Raw genomic sequence first — 17504 nt, 5'->3', positions numbered from 1 at the left:
GGTGTGAGAGTGGAAGAAGTTGGATAGAGATCCATGCAGTACAGTAAATATAATGACTGTCGATACCTTTTTGGACCAGGAAGCAGCTGAGATAACAGCTTTAGGTCTCAATACTTCAACTTGACAGGAAATGTAAAATAAATATTGGCTGACTCATGGCCCAAAGATTCATAGGATAGGGTTGAAAGTTTAGCTCATGGACACAACTCTTAATGTTGATGAGTACACATAAGCACTCTTAAGTGACATCTAAAGCACACAACAGATGCTTTCAAAGTCCTCAACAGGAACACAAATATTGTAGGTGGGGGGGTTTGGAGCAAGCATTCCTCTTCATGAGGGTAAAAACATGAAGAGGGATGCTCAGGGGGAGGTACCCCAAATAATCTAGCCTTACAACTGTGCATCAACCACAATGAAAGGATAGTTAATCAGCAATTTAATAGCCTCAATTTCCCAACTGACATTGAAGTGGAAACCACTGATGCTCTGAAATAAAATAAACTTTGGTGTCATCATTTCCAATTTAACAGTGAGACATTAAAACAAAGCATTTATCCTTAACAATGTTTCTATTTAGAAGGTTTTCAAAACAATACATGTTCAGGGGACACTCAACAAGGGCATATTGTCACTGAAGCCAGATAATAAGCATCAGCCCCAGCCAATAACATCAAACTAAAGTGTCAAACCAACCTGCCCCACCTATCAGCAAGAAAAGTAACAGCTGTAGCAGCAGTTAAGAGAGCGCAGATGTAAACCTGCTGATATGCACAGAAATAACAGCAGCTTTTGACAGTGCATTTTATTTGTCTGACATTTTGTATTTTACTCACTTTCATATGTTAACTGAAGCAGATTTGCCTCTGAATACTAACATTTATAGGATTCACAAGGTTTTAAGTGTCATTATGTGTCCTCTGTCCTTGTTATTTTTAGAAAGGAAAGACACAACGTTTTGTTTTTCCAAAGAAAAAAAAAACACAAGGGGGCAGACATTCAGAGAGAAAACAAAACAAAACAAACAACTGACAAGAAAACTAGAAATATAGGATATCTCTGTTCTCTCATTTTTGCTCAATAGTTGAATAATTCATGTAGGTATTACTGAAATCATGTTTTTTGGGTGACACTTAGCTTCACACAAGTGACTATTTCTCCAGATAACATGCACACTCACTTGTCTGATGGTAAAGTGCTTGAAAAGCTTTTTTCAATTGATGCTTAGATGTTTGTGAGACTGTACGTGATTTATAAGCCAGGAGATGCTTCACATCTGAAATGTTTTTTTTTTTTTAAAGCTAACAATTTTGCTTCCTTCCTTCTGTGTCATCTTTGTCAACTTGTCATTCATCATGCCATTCTGTCTGCTTGTAATGCTGCAGTTGGACTCACAAAGTGACAAATCAGCTGCAGTGGGAGTGACGGTAAATCCAGTTAGACAAGGACATTGGTTTATATTTAGGTCTACAAAACAAGAGTGGGCAGAGCAGGCATCCTACTCTGAGGATTAGAACTGTTAAACCAGAAAATGAATTATCTTAACAAAGCAAATCTTTATCATACTTCAGTTCCTTCCTATGTAAACATAGATAACACAATATAAAATAATCAAATCCAAAAGGGAACCAGCCTGTTGAAGAGACTGGAGCTTAACGTGGTCTAAGGGCTCAGTCACTTCTCCACTGTGAGTCACAGTGAATCCTTTCTGCCAACAGGCTACACTGTTTGTTACCATGAGACCTGCTGAGGACACAAGAGTCCTGCCTTCAGAGAGTGAGAGAGGAGGTGGGCGGGACAGCCAGATTGGGAGATGAGTCAAAGGGGTGTCTCTGCACCCGTTGAGTTAGTGAAGACCGTAGTACCTTTGTGCTTGTCCCGTTTATGCCTTAGTGCCTGAAGGGGTCTTATTCTGGCTAGGGCCTGCTCACGCTGGTTCATAAAAATGGGACCAGGAAAAACAAGGGGGCCTGGGGGAGAAAGAAACTTTCACATGCATGCACAATGCTCACAAATGGGAAAGAACACATGAAAATACTACACCACAACAATAAACACACGCTTAAAAAATTATAAAGACACCAGCAAGGGGGAATTCACCAAGGCACAACACCCAAGATCACACAGCACCTGAAAGTTAACTGAAACTAAACAGGATGGGTGTACTGTTACCTTCTCCCTCATCACTACCCCCCACTCCCATCTTCTAACTCTTCCTGTGCCTATGTTGAAAGGTCTACCTTAGACATCTTAACTTGCTAAAGCCAAAGAAAACCACACAGCTATTTCCCCATTCTGTCTAGCCCTGATCCATACCTCTGCCCTCCTCCAGTCTGTGTCGGCGGTTGATCCTCTGTCGTTTCTCCTCCTGACGGATCTGAATGTGTTCCTCGATGTTCACTCCTGGAGGGGGAGGGACAGGCACAGCTGAAAACACAAAAGGCCCCAGGTATAGGCAGCCCAGACAGGATGCAGGAGGAGGAGGAGGGAAGACGGAGCAGAGCAGAACAAAACAAGACACACATCAATGAATGATGGAGAAAGGTGATGGAGAAGCAATGACTCTGCACAACACAACGATAAAACAAAGGACGAGCGACGCCAAGCAAACGCAAGACAGTGTGATATGTGCAGTATAAGCAGAGCACTGGCACAGCTCAGAAGGATATATAGCTTACACACATTCCCGCTTAATATAGTCATTTATTCTAATCAATTACGGAGGAACCAAGATACTGCCAACCACTTTGAACTGTAATATCAATATCATATTTGCCTTGGTTAGATGAGATTTTAACATGCATATAAATTGCCAGTCTTTGTGGTTTTGAGCAAAATGTAAACAACAAAAGTGGTGACACAGATGAGATGTAAATGCCGAGCCAAACAGGGGGAACATGAAGTCATACAATATGTCAGTTGACATACCTAGCAGCAGGTCCAGTGGAATCATCTCCTTCACAGCATCAAAGATGCCCCTCTGTCTGGCCTCCTGACCGTCAAGCTCCCTGGCACAGGCTTTGCAACAGCCACACGCTGAACAGCCAGACTCTCCAGACCCACAGCCACAGATACTGGTCGACAGACAAATAATCACAAATGAATATAGAAAAAAAAAATTCACCTCACATCACAGGCAGAAATGTAGTAAAAAAAAAAAAAGATCCTCCTCCTCAGCTGAGCATTTTTGGCTTCAGACAGTATTTACTATTTGATAAACACAAGTGCAGTACAAATACTAATGACAGTATTAACCCTTTCCACAGTTTGTGTGTGTCCTCTTACCCTCCTGGCACTCTGTCTGGCCGTCCACTGCTGACACAGCTGGCACCGTAGCCAGTGCAGTCTCCACATACCGTGCAGACCATGCACTGGTCCAGCTTCCACTTGTGCATGCCTGGCTGGCACATCATGCTCTTCTCTTCCTTCTCCTCCAGCTCGTCCTCCAGGTCTTCATCCATGGCTGTAGCCATGCTCTCCACACCAAACGCTACACCAAGCATACACACCAAGAGGCAAGGTAATAGAATGAGTGTACTACAAGGCCAGTGTACATATGTGTAAGACATACTATATGTTGTTATGTACATTTGTTTGTTTGTGTTGTTGCATCTTCTCACCTTTCCCTGTCTGGCTCATGGATCCAGTGTCTCTGCCACATTGGCCCTTGTTATTCACACCAAATGTCCACACTTCACCATTCTTGGTCAGGACACATGTATGGGCCTTTCCCATGGCAACCTGAGTTACAAAGTGACCTTTCAGGTCTGTCACCTGGCCTTTGGAGAAGAGAGAAGTGGTTTCAAACAGAGATGTATTTATAGACAAATAAATCTTTGTTCTAAAAAAAATCCTTAATCTGTCTTCACCAAAAGCAACGTAGACAATGACAAGAAACAACTGAAATATCTCTGAAAAATTCCCAGAAGCTGAGAATTTGAAAATAGCCTTGTCTCAGTTAACTCACAGGTACTGTCACTGTAAATGGCATCTTTGCCAAACATGTAGAGCTCTCCATCCTTGGTGACAATGCTGCTGCTGCCGTTGTTGCACGCTGTATATATTGCTGTCTTGGTCTCTAGTTTGATCATCTTCTTGGGCTTGTACGGCTTGGGCTGTCTGCGACTTTTAGCTGCAAAGGAAAATAGCACATATCACCTTAAGAACTTCTGGTGAGCTGGCTTTTATTCTGTGCTCAATAATGAAGGTTGAATACAATGAATTCTTGAATTTTTGTAAATAGTTTGAAAGTGCCTTACTGGACTCCCCATCCTCCCCCTTGCTGGCAGAACCTGTAAAGAACACACTTCCATCTTCGGCCACTAGCAGTGCATGAGAACCATCATGGCCAACCGAGAACTGAATGATCTTAGGAGACTTCGTAACAGGCAGTTCCACCCATTTTCCTGCCGATGGGCCACCCTGCTTTATACCCAGACTCTGGTACTTCCCTGTGTAGTAGATCTGTGAAAAGAGGTTGGGGGAGGATGGTTCAACACAGTGAAGGAGAGAAATCAGTTCAGGAAAAAAAAGGAAAAACTCTCTCATAGTTGTTATTGAGGAGAGCAGGTACTGTATGCACTTGTTGAACTGTGCTGTATCAAAGGTTGAGACAGGATTAACCCTGTGTTTTTAGCCACAGCCCTCTGTCAAGTCGCTCCTATGTCAGTATGGACACAGCTTAACATGTGTATGTTTTAACTATTCAAACAGCAGGCCAACTTGAGATGATTCAGGTATAATGGCTGCTGCTGGAGGTGAGAGAATTTTTATTGCTCTAATCATCTGACATTCATTTATCAAATTACATTACATTATGAGCAGTAGCTTGTAAACTATAAACAGTGGGCCATTGATGTTTGTCAGTAATATCACATGCCTGGCACAATGTCCAGTCCAAGTGATGCGCCGAGATACAAATCAGCTGCTACTATTTTTACCCATCCAGCTGGTCTGGGTTAGGGTAATCTGTAGTGTGCTGTGAGATTAGGCTTCTACACAGACACAGAAATGTGCAACAGGCAATTGCCCCGGACTGCTATCTACAAAAGAAGCACACTCCACCACACCTAAAGTACTGACACACAAACAACCACACCCTCCACACACCCCAACAATCAACATAGTTAGCATTCTTGTTTCACTAAGAGAGTCTGTATAAAAAATGAGATATATCTTCCTCAACTTCCTCCAGCGATTGGGCCTGCTTTGCTTGATTCCAAAGAATACAAAGAACCCTGCAGTTCAACAGTTTCAGTAGTATACTGAGTCAATCCCTCCAACAGCCTCTGTACAGATACAAACATAATATCTATGCTGTTTACTCTACCTTCATTAATATCATATATATAAAGTTTGTGTTTATGCTCTTATATAAGTTCAGAAACATGGTAAGCTTCACTTGCAGGAATATTCTCATCCCTTCCAGTTATCTAAGCAGGAATGTCACTTTATAAGATCAGTGTGTATAAAACCACGAACAGTAGTTTGGTCTACAGCACAATATACAGTAAGCTTGAGATATCCAAAAGACACAGTTCCTTCATTATGTATTATTTAAAGACAACTTAGTTAAGAGAGCCACTAACTATTTCCAAAACAAGAGGACATGTCTTATTGTTAAGCTTTAGTACAACCTGATCTTTGGAAAATCTGACTATAGCTAACTACATACAGATGTTATGAACTAAGGGTATGTCCATTTTGTCCAATGGGCTTAATGTGGCCAGTGTGGCATAGGAGACACATGCAGAAAAAAATAACAATTTAGAGGTTTTTCCCCAGGTTCCCTCTAAAGTGCCTGGCATGTCATTAGCAAGAAAAAGGTTGTTAATAGCCCAGCAGTTGAATCTGTTCCAATCTTCATTAAAAAAAATAATAAATAAATAAAAAAAAACATTTTAGATTCAGATCAGATTATCCTTCTCACCTTTCCCGAGGCAGTTTTCATCAGAGCAAACTCCCTGCCCGCTCCAAGCAATGCTGCCTCTTCATCAAAGCCTGTGCCTGAGAGAACAATACACTATTTAGGTCCAAACACACAAGGAGACAGGGTAGGAAAGTATTTTTAAAAATTCCTCAGTGTTTTGAACATTTCTGACAAACTAGCAACCTTGTGGACACACACAGTATAAAGTGCCTGCAGCAGGTGTACGGACAACATACAGATATTAGTACATTTTATATCACTTACTGATGATGTGCAGATCCTTCTCGAGGTCAAAAAGAGAGATGCCGCAGGCATGTAGACACTTCCTTGCCAGCTTCAGCTGCAGTTCCTGCTGCAGGGCCGGGTCTGAGCTCATAGTATAGATCCGCACCACAAAACCATCCTGCAGGAGTCAGGGCCAACAGGAGGAAACACTGTTAAGTTTCACGACCTCACATTGCTATAGAGTGGAATTCAGAGACCATCTTACAACTTTAGGACACAACAAGCCCCTGATTTAATGAAAACATGTCCTTGCTGCCGCTGACTGAATGTCAGAATCACAATACTATGCAAACTACGTTTTATGCCCTGTCTTGCTGAGGCTTGTATGCACAATAAATATTAATATTTAGAGTACAGACATGAGAGCAATATTAATAATTATGAATATTTAGAGTACAGACAGGAGGACTGCAAGAAAGCAAATAAGTATATTTCTCAAATGTCATATTATTTTTTTCAGTTATAGTGTGCGTTGGAGATACACTTTGACCACACAAGTGCATGTGTGTTTTAGTACAGTGAGGAATGAGGCAAGTCATTACAACTGGGCCTCACATACCTCCATACACTCATGTAGGTTAGTCAAATGGCAGGGGATGTAGAATAAAAGGGACGATTTACAGGAAAGAAACCCAGTATAGATAGCACCACAATGGGAGAATAATTGGGAGACAGCAGAGATATAAAAAAAGAGATGAAGGGCAGTGTGTGAATGGTCTGCTTTCCACTGTGTGGTAATGATGACAGACTCATCTATTATGCTTTGATTCCTGCAGAGTAGAGCAAATGTGCCACTCAAATCATTAAATAAGCACCTCCATCCTCTGGCCAGCCACCCCCCTCACTTTTCCTCCCTACATGGTACCTTCTTCCTCTGATTATTACCCTGACCTCCTGTAGTTTACCCACCTCATCCTCTTCCTCTTCTTCCCAGCATCTGAACCCTCCACCTTGTATGTGTGTCTCTTGTGGTTTCTCATTTGTGGTTGCTCACTAAAAATCCATGCAGCTTCTGAAGACACCTCCCCCATCCCTCCACCGCCCAGCATCCCACCCCCTTGATTAGCCTAGAAACTGCTATCCAGGAAGAAGGCTAGCTGCAAAGGCATATTTCACATCTTCCCCCTCCCCCACACACATTACAGAGTGCTTATGCAGATGACTGTGAGATTAAGCTCTCTGGAGGATACCCACATGTGGTCCCACTGCCCTTGCTCCCACGCCCACATATACACAACACAAATGCACACCCATACACAGCTACACAGCCCATGTGGAGGCACAGCTGCTGATCAGCTGAGGCTACTTCAAAGTGATGCTGGAGCCTCTAAAACAGGGGAAGTGACAGAACACCCCAATTTTAACCAACTAAGGATTTGTAAAAAAACACATATTCAAAGAAAAAGAGAACTTGCTTAGTTGCACAAGCTAAAAAAAGATTTAAAATGATGAACAGGAGAAGGTTTGATTGCACCCATGCATATAAACAACTAAATAGATGACAACGTACCGTCATGGTCTCTGTATCTCTTCCCTCTTACTTTAAGTAAGTGGGGCAACTGTTCACAAAAGCTGAGCACAGAAACTTGTCTGTGACATTGACTCTATCAGCCCCTAACCACTGTAACGCAGCAAGTCAATGACTGAGTAAGACTTTTAAAACCTTAATCACATACTGAAAACTGCGGCAGGGAATTTAACAGTACTATAATCTTAAAAGACTATACAAGCATAGTAATTTCATAATAAAGTCAGCTATCTCCAACCGTAGTTCCAGCGAACATGGCTAGTACAGCTGAGATGTTTTCTGGTTTCTGTTCCACCCCTGAGGACTTCCCCAACTCAAACTGATTAAAGTTTCACATTTAAATTTTGGTTCCTCTGAGCAGCTTTAGCCAGAACATTAAACTTACATCTTTGCAGGCTGCAATTTGGTTGATGTATTCTCCATCTGTGAAGATGATATTCTGTCCGTCTGAGTGTAGACCTGCAAAGTTATGGTGAATATAACCAGTGTTTAGTTAATTGCAATTTTGATGACTGAACCCTCATGATGTGTTTTTTTTTGTTGTTGTTTTTTTTAAAAAACACAAAAATTGTTTTATCAGTACCTGGCATGGTGACAGTCCCCTCATGCTCCAGAGTCTCAGGGTTGATCTTGATGGCTGACATACTGTGGTTACTTGTGTCCCGATACAACAGGTACCCCTGAAGAGACAACACATCACTGCTAATCTGCAATCAGAAAGGGCTAGCCCTAATATAAACTCTACAGCTGCCTAGAACAGATTGCTGATCATGATAAAGATGACTGTGTATTTAAACAATTTCAATTTAATTTATTTTCTGAAATCCCATCCACATCGCACTAAGAATAACACATCAGAAGTTTTAAAAACAAAGTTAACACCAAACTACGCACTGACTTCAAATAAGCAAACTCACTGAAGTCACATGAAGATCACCTCAAAGTCCTGTATGTGATCAAACTTTTTATGCACCCAATGCCTTTGCAAAGCCACTTAAGTGAAATGTATGTGAGGAGCATCTTAATGAAAGCTCCAATACCTACCTGAGCAAAGCCCAGCCATGATCTCTTCTCCTTTCGATTCCTGATTCGAGATGTGGAGTTGTACACGTGGCCCTGTGGGGCATTGATCACACATTAGCAGACAACCACAAACACCGACAAGCCTTAATTTAATGCTGGCAGATGAAACACTGGTGTTTCATTTAAGACTTATCAAAGTCATCAACCGGTTTAAAGCAGCAGAGCTTTCTGTTTTTAAGTAGCATTGTGGCTCTCATAGTACTCTCCTGCTGACGCAAAACATAGCTGCTAAAAGTGATAATGAACTCCTTTCTATATACAATTATGGAATGCTGAATTCACTTAAATCCTTGATAAGCTTATACCACATACTGCCTTTATGTTTAAACTCTTTCATCATATGGACCTGTGCACAAAAGTCAATTTCAGGTTTAATATGATGTCTCATTTAGTTAGATTTAGAAAAACAGCCATGTTTTAAGCTTTGTGACAGTGTATTTTTTCAGACAATCCACTGGTTTTATTATGGTTTATTTTTCTTAAGAATTAATTATCCTCTCAACCCACAAAGGAACACTTAATCCTTCAGTTTATTTGAAAAACTCTAAATCACCAAATTAGGATATATGCGTTATCACTGGACAGTGACTACATGCAGCTGTAAGTGGTACATACCCTGACAGTGCCACTGTATCCAGAGCCCACTTTGTAGAGTCCATCCTTGCAGAGCAAGTACAGGAAGGAGCCATCGGTCTGCAGAAGACAGCGCTCGTCCTCATCAATCACCACCTCTTTCAGGACCCATTTGTTCATCAGGGCTGCACGTTTGATGCCATTCCCAAACCAATCCTGAATTTGAATCTTTCCCACCAGGACAGCCTGCACACTCCTCTGTAGTGCGTTTAATATGGTGGGCACCTGGTGAGATTTAAGAAGATAAAATGGGTGCTGAAAGATTGCAGGACCACACACCTCTAATGTGATGTAATGGGGTGTAATAGTGAAGAAGAGTATACTGTCGCTGATTGAATTAAATTCTCTGTTGCTGACTGAATTAGATTGTTTTATTAGTGACTGGGACTGTGGTTACCCAGGGCATTTTGCCCTCTTCTCATTCTGCCTGAATGCATTTTCACACACACTCCCATTATTTTCATGGCAGCTATAACACACACTTCTGATCTCACCATTCACACACATGCAAACAAACACAAACAAACAGACTTGTACAACATGCAAACCCACACTCCCTTCCAGCCTGCCTGCCATTGTGATGACTCACAGTCCAGTCAATGCCTAAAAGATGACGAACTAGGAAAAAAAGCACACAGGTCTATGTCTGTGGGGGATAAAATGTGTGAAAAACTCCCTTTGTAACCCTGGTCATATGTAGGAATTTGATGCAGGTACTAATGAAATATGTTTATGCTCACAAATAATCAAATTAAGTAGTTATGGTTTAAGTTTCTCCGAACAATTTGCAGCAGCAGTTTTGATATAAAGCAGAGGCAGAGAGGAATAAACAAAGAGAAGAGAGAGAGGACAAACTAGAGATCTAAGCAAACAGAAGACCAGCTAATTGGTGGAATGCAGGCAGGGTAACATAATCAAACAGGAGAATCAGAGAGGCTTGACATTTTCCAAAACTCAATTTGTGCTGTCCAGACACTGCTGAGAGTCTCTCTGTTCAAAGGAAATGCCTGGAGGAGCCAGAGGTTACTTTATCCACCCAAAAGGCACTTTGGTGATCGAAGGTAGTTTGACTAATCTGAAGGAAAAATGGAAAGGCCAACAGAAAGGTCCAAATTTCCTGGTTGAGGTGGTTTAGAAAACATAAAAATTCAAATTCAGTTAATATGTAAGAGCAATTCCAACTTTTGCCTCACTGATAACAAGCAACAGGACATCTGGAAGTCCTATTCCAAGATACACACATTTACGGTCAGAACAAGTGATCAGTACAAAGATTAGATATTGACATCTGATTATCCATAGTTACTTGTGCCAGCAAAGCCCAGCATAAAAAAACAATTAACTAGTAGTTATCTTATTTTATCTGTGTTTTGCAGTCTAACTGATTTAAAATGGTTAAATACCTGTATTGTCTGGCAGGCATGGCTGCCATTGTTGGTGAGGATAGCAGACACGGCCTGCAGGATTTTGCCAGTGTCTCCCCAGGCCACCACCAGACTGAAGAGGCAGGCGCAGGACAGGGCAGTGATGGCCTGTCCTGTCGGGTCATTGGGCCCTGTGCTCCGGACTGTGGTCTCCAACAACAACTGGAAAAGAGACTCTGAGAAACCATACAAGGGTTAGACATTTGTGAAAAAAAGAAAATGTGGTAATGTAAATGTAATGTTGCTCAATAAGACACTGCAACAAATTATGGCCTCAATAATGGTCATTAAGTTGCATCACCATATGTCTGACTTGGTAAATCTCATTTTTAAGCATTACAAACAAGATTTGTTGCAGGGCCATTGCACTGGATTACATTAGATTGTACACATGCATCTAATAAAGTCTAATGTATTTGCATTATCAGCCTTACCTAACACATCAGGGGGCTCAGTCTGGAAGCCCTCAGGCTGTTGTCCCTGCAGCATGTCCAACAAAGCTTGCAAGCTCCGCAGGCACAGTGAAGGGTGAGAGAACCGTGTCTCTTTTATCAGCTCAAATACCCCACACAGGCCAATGCCAATGATCTGCAGACACACAGAAAGAAGCACATTTCTGTTAGCTAATAAACACCATGCTGGTATTCCAGAGCCAAATTCTAGCTGGACTAGCCGTGGTAACACTTTATATAGCAAATGAAGATGAAACATACTGACATAGATGTGGATGCATAGAGGAGCTGTAATGAAACAGAACTGATTCCCAGAAGCTTGGAGTGGATGTTTTCTTTTAATAGCATGGTCTCTTCATCCCTCCAGTTAAAAAACAAGCTACATTTATCCAAGGGCCCACAGTACAGTTGCTACCACTGACTCCAACATCCACTGTTAACATTTTGTATAATGACAGACCCACTTGAGTGCGTGGAGAGCAGAGGCAGGGGAAGGAGTTTGGCCTAGAAAAAGATGCCGTTCTCTCTCTCTTTCTCAGTATGGCTTGTTACTGATTGTTTGTTATTTAAATAATGATCCAATGTTCCCTCCTATCTTAGGGAATAACTTGTTTTGTAACAAGTGAAAGCTTGGCATCAGCATATAACTAATTTAAAAAGTACAATAGAACAGATAAACTTATATAAGATCATTTCAACTGGAAAAGATACAGCAAGACAAGCACAAGACATTCAAATATATAGTAGGTTAAAACAGGTAAGAGATATTCTACATTTTTAAATGCATTAGATTTACAGCATGTAACACACCAAATAACACTTACAGGCACTCTGTTAGTGCTACTTCTTTGAAACACACACAAGATCCTCAACATATGGCTTGTTAGACATTGTTATTAAGCTGGAATTAAAACTAAATCCCCCAAAATTATCATCAGTAATTTTAATTTGTCTAAAAGAGGATAAAATTAATACAGCCTTAACCCTTACCATATGTGCCATCTCAGTATTTACCTGATAACCAGTATGTACAGCAGGAACACAACACAAGTTGATCACCATATATCAGTTGACGAACAGACACGTACACCACAAACATTGTTGAAAAGCTGTGCTGTCATACTGTAGAAAGGCTTGTCCTGTTTTGAGGCTTTTAAAGCAGCAACACAGAGTACACGACAGACAAAGAGAAGAAGGGCATAATTCATGTAATCTGAAGGCATCAGTAGCCGAATCCTTATTTGTACAACTGATGTTGAGTTAATTTATGGTGCCACTGCTGCCTCACCTGGAAGACAAGCTAATGACTCCATATCTTTGTTATTATGGTCATAGCCTTTCACAAAGTCAACAAACAATGTTTACTCTATCCCTTTATTTTACAATTTATAGTGTTGAGACCAACAAAATCATGACATCTTGCTTCTTAGATGCCCTAGCACTATAATTTTCCTGTTCATCATGGCTTATTAGTTTCCCTTTATTTCAAGTTATCAAAGACAACATAGATCTATCTATCTATCTAACATCAATAGCCAAGTTCACAGATATAATTTATAGGCCATGTAATAGGTCAGTGTGAAAGTGCATTTTAATTTAATCTAATCTTAAAAAACTTTCATACAATATACTGTAGATCAGATGAATATTCAATTAGTAAAGATCATTACAGATCAGTTTCTAATTTTATTCCCACATTTAAAAGATAGTTCACAAGTGACAGCCCTGATACGGAGTAAGAAAGATAAACCAGCAGGTGCACAGAGTAGAAGAGGGAGTTGAGGAAGCAGAGCAGGAGAGGCCGCAATCCTCACAGAATGGGGATTTTCAAACTTCTGGTTACAAGTGAATTATTACAACAATAAAAATGATGAGCCCCAGATACAAGCCCTTGGAGATAAAGGATCAGTGCATCCCTAAGATAAAGAGGCACAGGCTGGCTCTCGCCTTGATACAAAGAGCTGCAACCACCACATAAGCAGCTAGTACTACCCCCCGCTTATACCTTTGGCAGCTTGACGGCTGGCTCGCGGTACTCTTCCTCCTCCTCGCTGTCTGAGTCGCCACTCTGCACCGAGCTCCTGGAGGCCAGCGCCAGGGAGGCCTCTCTCTGCTGCCAGTCCAGCACACAGTGCCGCACATTGCAGTAGACGTTGAACGCAGATGGGTTGCTGTGCAACTTGATGTCCGGCACGCAGAGGGCTCCATCTAGACTCTCAGCCTGTGGAAAAAACAGAGTGGAGGTGGTCAGCAAGGTCAGCAAAACCTTTTCTTGGTAACCACAAGTATAATATGATTTGGTGAATCAATAAGCAGTTTAGCACGCCACATACTCACTAATAAACAGCAATGTCAGTTCTTTAAGAGTATGCCTCATTTCAAAGAGAAGGTTGATCCATGAAAAGAGGCGCCTGTCTTTAAGCCTTATCATTTTATTGATACATTATTTTTAACATTGCCTTCAAGATGCAGTTATAAAGGATATGAAACAAATCACAACAAAGACGAAAAATGAGACCATAGTTTTTTTGTGGAAAAATGAAGTCACTGTATTTTGAGATATCTCTTAGGGGGTCATCATAGCAGCCACTTTTGGTCTTGATCAAAACTGAAAGTGACACATTTTAGTTCCTTTGTGTTTCTGAGTCAGCCTTATTTACCAATAAGAGTAAACAAAATGTCACATGGACTGGCTGGTAATTTAGTCCTTTTGGTTTCTGTCTCTTAACTGTTGATAAGTCATGCAGTTAGTTAAGTTCCTTTGATGATAGCCCTTACCAAAGCACATGCCTACTGACTACAATAAGTAATGTCATTTCTAATCAGGCTGTATGATTTGAGAAATCCTCAGAGGCATTGGTTCCCAAATGCTGTTTGCCATTTGCCTTGAAACAAAATGATTTAACTACATGAGTTAAAACAGCAAGTCTTATACAGTCTGTTATGTCATTGTCCTCATGTCTAGTCAGTGACACAAATGTAGAATTAAATAACTCCTCATTTTGCTTTAGATTTACTCCTAAGGGCACTCACTTTTGGACACACTGGGCTTGGCAACTGTTTACCCATTTCAAGATCAGCTCAACACAGCTTTCACCGTTACAAAATGACTTACCCAATGTATTATATAACCACAACATATAAAGTTTATATGTCTAAGTGTTCAAGTTAAAATCATGAGAAATCAAATCTTGGAATGAGATTTTGGCTGTATAAATAAAATTATCTAATGACAAATATTGTTCCAAATTGAAAAGATATATTTCAGGTACTATAGAAACAATGTCGCCATTACATAGTTCTCCAGAGAGCTCTGAGAAGTTTAAATTTCTTCTGTAAAACAAACTGTCTTTGTCAAAATTCTTCAATGACCAAATGTATAACATCCTTGTAATTTCTTTTTTTATGTTCCATGATTATGCTGAACAACAATCAGTCCGCCTATGGTCAAATCCTGATTTTATAACTGCAATGTTGTTTGACAATCACCAAACACATAAATGAAGGACAAAGATGGAGCTGTGATTTCAGCTGTATTTACTTATAAAATGATCACTCGGGGAGAAAGTTAAGAGAGACAGTTACGTTATTGAGAAGTTATAGAGTAGTTATTTTTAAGGCTTACATTAGATTCATAGTGAGAAAGAGACAGGAAAATTGGAGAGAGAGAAAGAGAATGATGGTGGTGCTGTTGAACAGCATTACACTAAGAGATGTTGTAATATTGAGTCCACCCTTATTGATGCAAATGAGGTGAATAAGCCAACGGAGAAAATTTACAATTAAACCATTACAGAAAAGCTTTAGCGTTTACATCCAAATAATCATTACAATTACACAAACTACAATCCACAGAGAAACTTGATAAACTGACTAATTGATAAGGCTTCCCTATCCCAGCAAGCATGCCTTTTTAACTACAGTCCCGAGGCAACCTCTAGAGAACAATATTGATCGATTGTGCCTCTCTTGCGGTGCGGCACTTTTGGCATCACAATCACAGGGGTTGATGTCATCTATTTGGGGAGAGGGGTCATTCATTCGCAGCTCAAACCACTAGGGAGGATATTAGCTACCCTCTCATCTGACAGCACAGTCTAATGCTCTCCTGCCTTGATAATAATGTATCATTTGTGGTGAAGTGACTGTAAAGCATTCACAAAGCAGCCCATTGCCTGGAAAGAGCACTTAAATTCAAAATGTAGAAATGCTACATAAACCCCTGCAGCACATGAGAAAAACTGGTTTCTGGTTTGCAAAACAGCAAAAGGGTGGTGTAAAGACCAAAGTGCTGAGGTAGGAAGCTCAGCATTTTCATCCCAACTGTACCAGGAGGACACCTTCTTTTCTGTTTGAGATTCTGTGTGTTTGATTTGTCATATTATATAGTCTAATATTTCAAGTCATGCTATATTTTTTGTTGTCTCTATTGTTTGGAGATAGCTAAAACAACAGTCTTAAGATATTTACAGAGACAAATGTGATATTATTATAGTCACATGTTATAAGGGGGTACAATTGTTAAATGTGGACATCACAAGTTAAAGCCCACAAGTAAACCAAAGAGTAATCCCACCACCAAATATGAAACTCTGGATTGGTCTCCTGATGCCATATATGTTTCTATCTATTAGAAATATGTGTAAATAATGGAATAAATTATCTTATTTCAGTTATCAATTATGTGAATATACCTATAATATATAAGGTCAGGAAAAAAAATCACAATTGATGTGCACATCCACATGCATGTTAAGTAAAAACTACAGTAATTCTAACGCTTGAGCTACTTAAAAGAACATCTTTGTGTCTATAATTAAAACCCCCAAGAACAGAAATTGGCTGTGAGCCAATTTCCATACTGGATCCACACTTGTTTTGCAGAATGATATGGCACACACTGGCCCAACAGGACATTTTCCAAAACACAATCATTACAAAGGGAGCGACTGACAATGATTAGAGTAGTCTGGGCATCACAAACACATAGAAATTAATCTTAATTGTCAGATTTTGATCCAATTGGTCCAATAAAGTTTGAAAAGTCCAGCAGAGCCAGATCCGTAAATTACTTCATTCATGTGTGCAGGGAGCCAGCAGCTGGGGCGCCATCTTGGAACATAGCATCCAGTTTGCAGCTAAATGACACAGAGAGTGCAACTACGTGTTCAGAATCTGTTCGCGCTACAACACTGGAAATGGATGACATTGGCTGAGATGCGTTTCATTCGCTTCACATTATTTACAATTTACTCTGGTTTAATTATTGTATAGTGTTTCTGCTTTAAAGGTGTGATACAATTAGCAGCTGAAACCAAACTATCCACACTTTCATGCCAAAGCTCCAAAAGAAAATGATGGATCCAACAATTTCCCTAATACAACTCAAAAGCATCTTATAGCAGACCCTCTCTGTCTGCTACACACCCAGGTCTTTCCAACTCCACACCTACAGTCTGTTTGTGATTGATATTCATGATAAGCATGGACTGACTTTTCCACACAATCACCAATTTCAAATATGTTACACTGCATCTGATCCATATCTGAGGTTACATCTTGCATGCAGAGCATGCCTGATGTACGTTGTGGTCCTCACAATGCAAGTGAAAATTATATTTGACAGGTTTCACTGGAGCTGATAGTTTTCAATTTGAAACTGAAAAGAAAAACACCAGAAACTTCTGATTAAAAGTGACACCTTTGAGATATGTGATGATGTACATAAGCAAAGGGAAATCCAAACATGCAAAGCCCAGTGATCTGCTGATATTTAGTGGTTTACTTCTCACTTTGTAATAGCATCAACCCATAACATGCTGCTCTCCTGATGGTTTCTTTTGTGTTTGTGTCTGCACTTCACTGATGATTTAATGGCCATCATAAAAGCTTTGGAAAAGGCTGGTTTTGGAGCCCCTGACCGCACTTAAGTCATCTCCACACTTCAGCTTTCTGACTTTGTGGAAAAATAAGAAAAGAGGAATAAAAGGTGTGTTTTCCAATGCAGAGGCTCAATGGAATGATTACTTTACTACAACAATTAAAATGAGTACATTCGTGCAGTTTATCATTAGGAAAATAGGAAAATCCTTTAATAGACATCCAAAAATCACTGTCTTTACGTAGGCTCAACATTAAGCTATACAAAATGTAATTGGTCAGTGTTTAAC

General features: G+C 40.3%; 1 protein-coding gene across 16 annotated transcripts in view; it reads right to left on the bottom strand.

The window, feature by feature from the left end:
• The window catches only part of mycbp2 (MYC binding protein 2), a 60335-nt gene that overhangs the window by 37387 nt on the left and 5444 nt on the right, over positions 1-17504 (bottom strand). For 12 of the 16 annotated variants that reach the window (XM_071478813.1, XM_071478841.1, XM_071478761.1 and 9 more), the window contains exons 3-18: positions 13340-13555; positions 11317-11470; positions 10862-11058; positions 9441-9683; positions 8787-8858; positions 8326-8422; positions 8128-8201; positions 6194-6332; positions 5930-6006; positions 4260-4464; positions 3968-4132; positions 3621-3779; positions 3286-3490; positions 2929-3074; positions 2317-2427; positions 1866-1970 (exon numbers count right to left, since the gene is read on the bottom strand). In XM_071478813.1, the coding sequence (XP_071334914.1) occupies positions 1866-1970; positions 2317-2427; positions 2929-3074; positions 3286-3490; positions 3621-3779; positions 3968-4132; positions 4260-4464; positions 5930-6006; positions 6194-6332; positions 8128-8201; positions 8326-8422; positions 8787-8858; positions 9441-9683; positions 10862-11058; positions 11317-11470; positions 13340-13555 (2365 nt within the window). The remainder of the gene's footprint in view (positions 1-1865; positions 1971-2316; positions 2428-2928; positions 3075-3285; positions 3491-3620; positions 3780-3967; positions 4133-4259; positions 4465-5929; positions 6007-6193; positions 6333-8127; positions 8202-8325; positions 8423-8786; positions 8859-9440; positions 9684-10861; positions 11059-11316; positions 11471-13339; positions 13556-17504) is intronic. The other 4 variants (XM_071478785.1, XM_071478892.1, XM_071478803.1 and 1 more) reach the window with 3 other exon arrangements.

This window comes from Trachinotus anak, unplaced genomic scaffold (assembly GCF_046630095.1).
Source record: "Trachinotus anak isolate AG129_WGS33_773 ecotype Australia unplaced genomic scaffold, CSIRO_AGI_Tana_v1 ptg000001l, whole genome shotgun sequence".
Lineage (NCBI taxonomy): Eukaryota > Metazoa > Chordata > Actinopteri > Carangiformes > Carangidae > Trachinotus > Trachinotus anak.
This window is presented reverse-complemented; position numbering and strand designations above follow the sequence as displayed.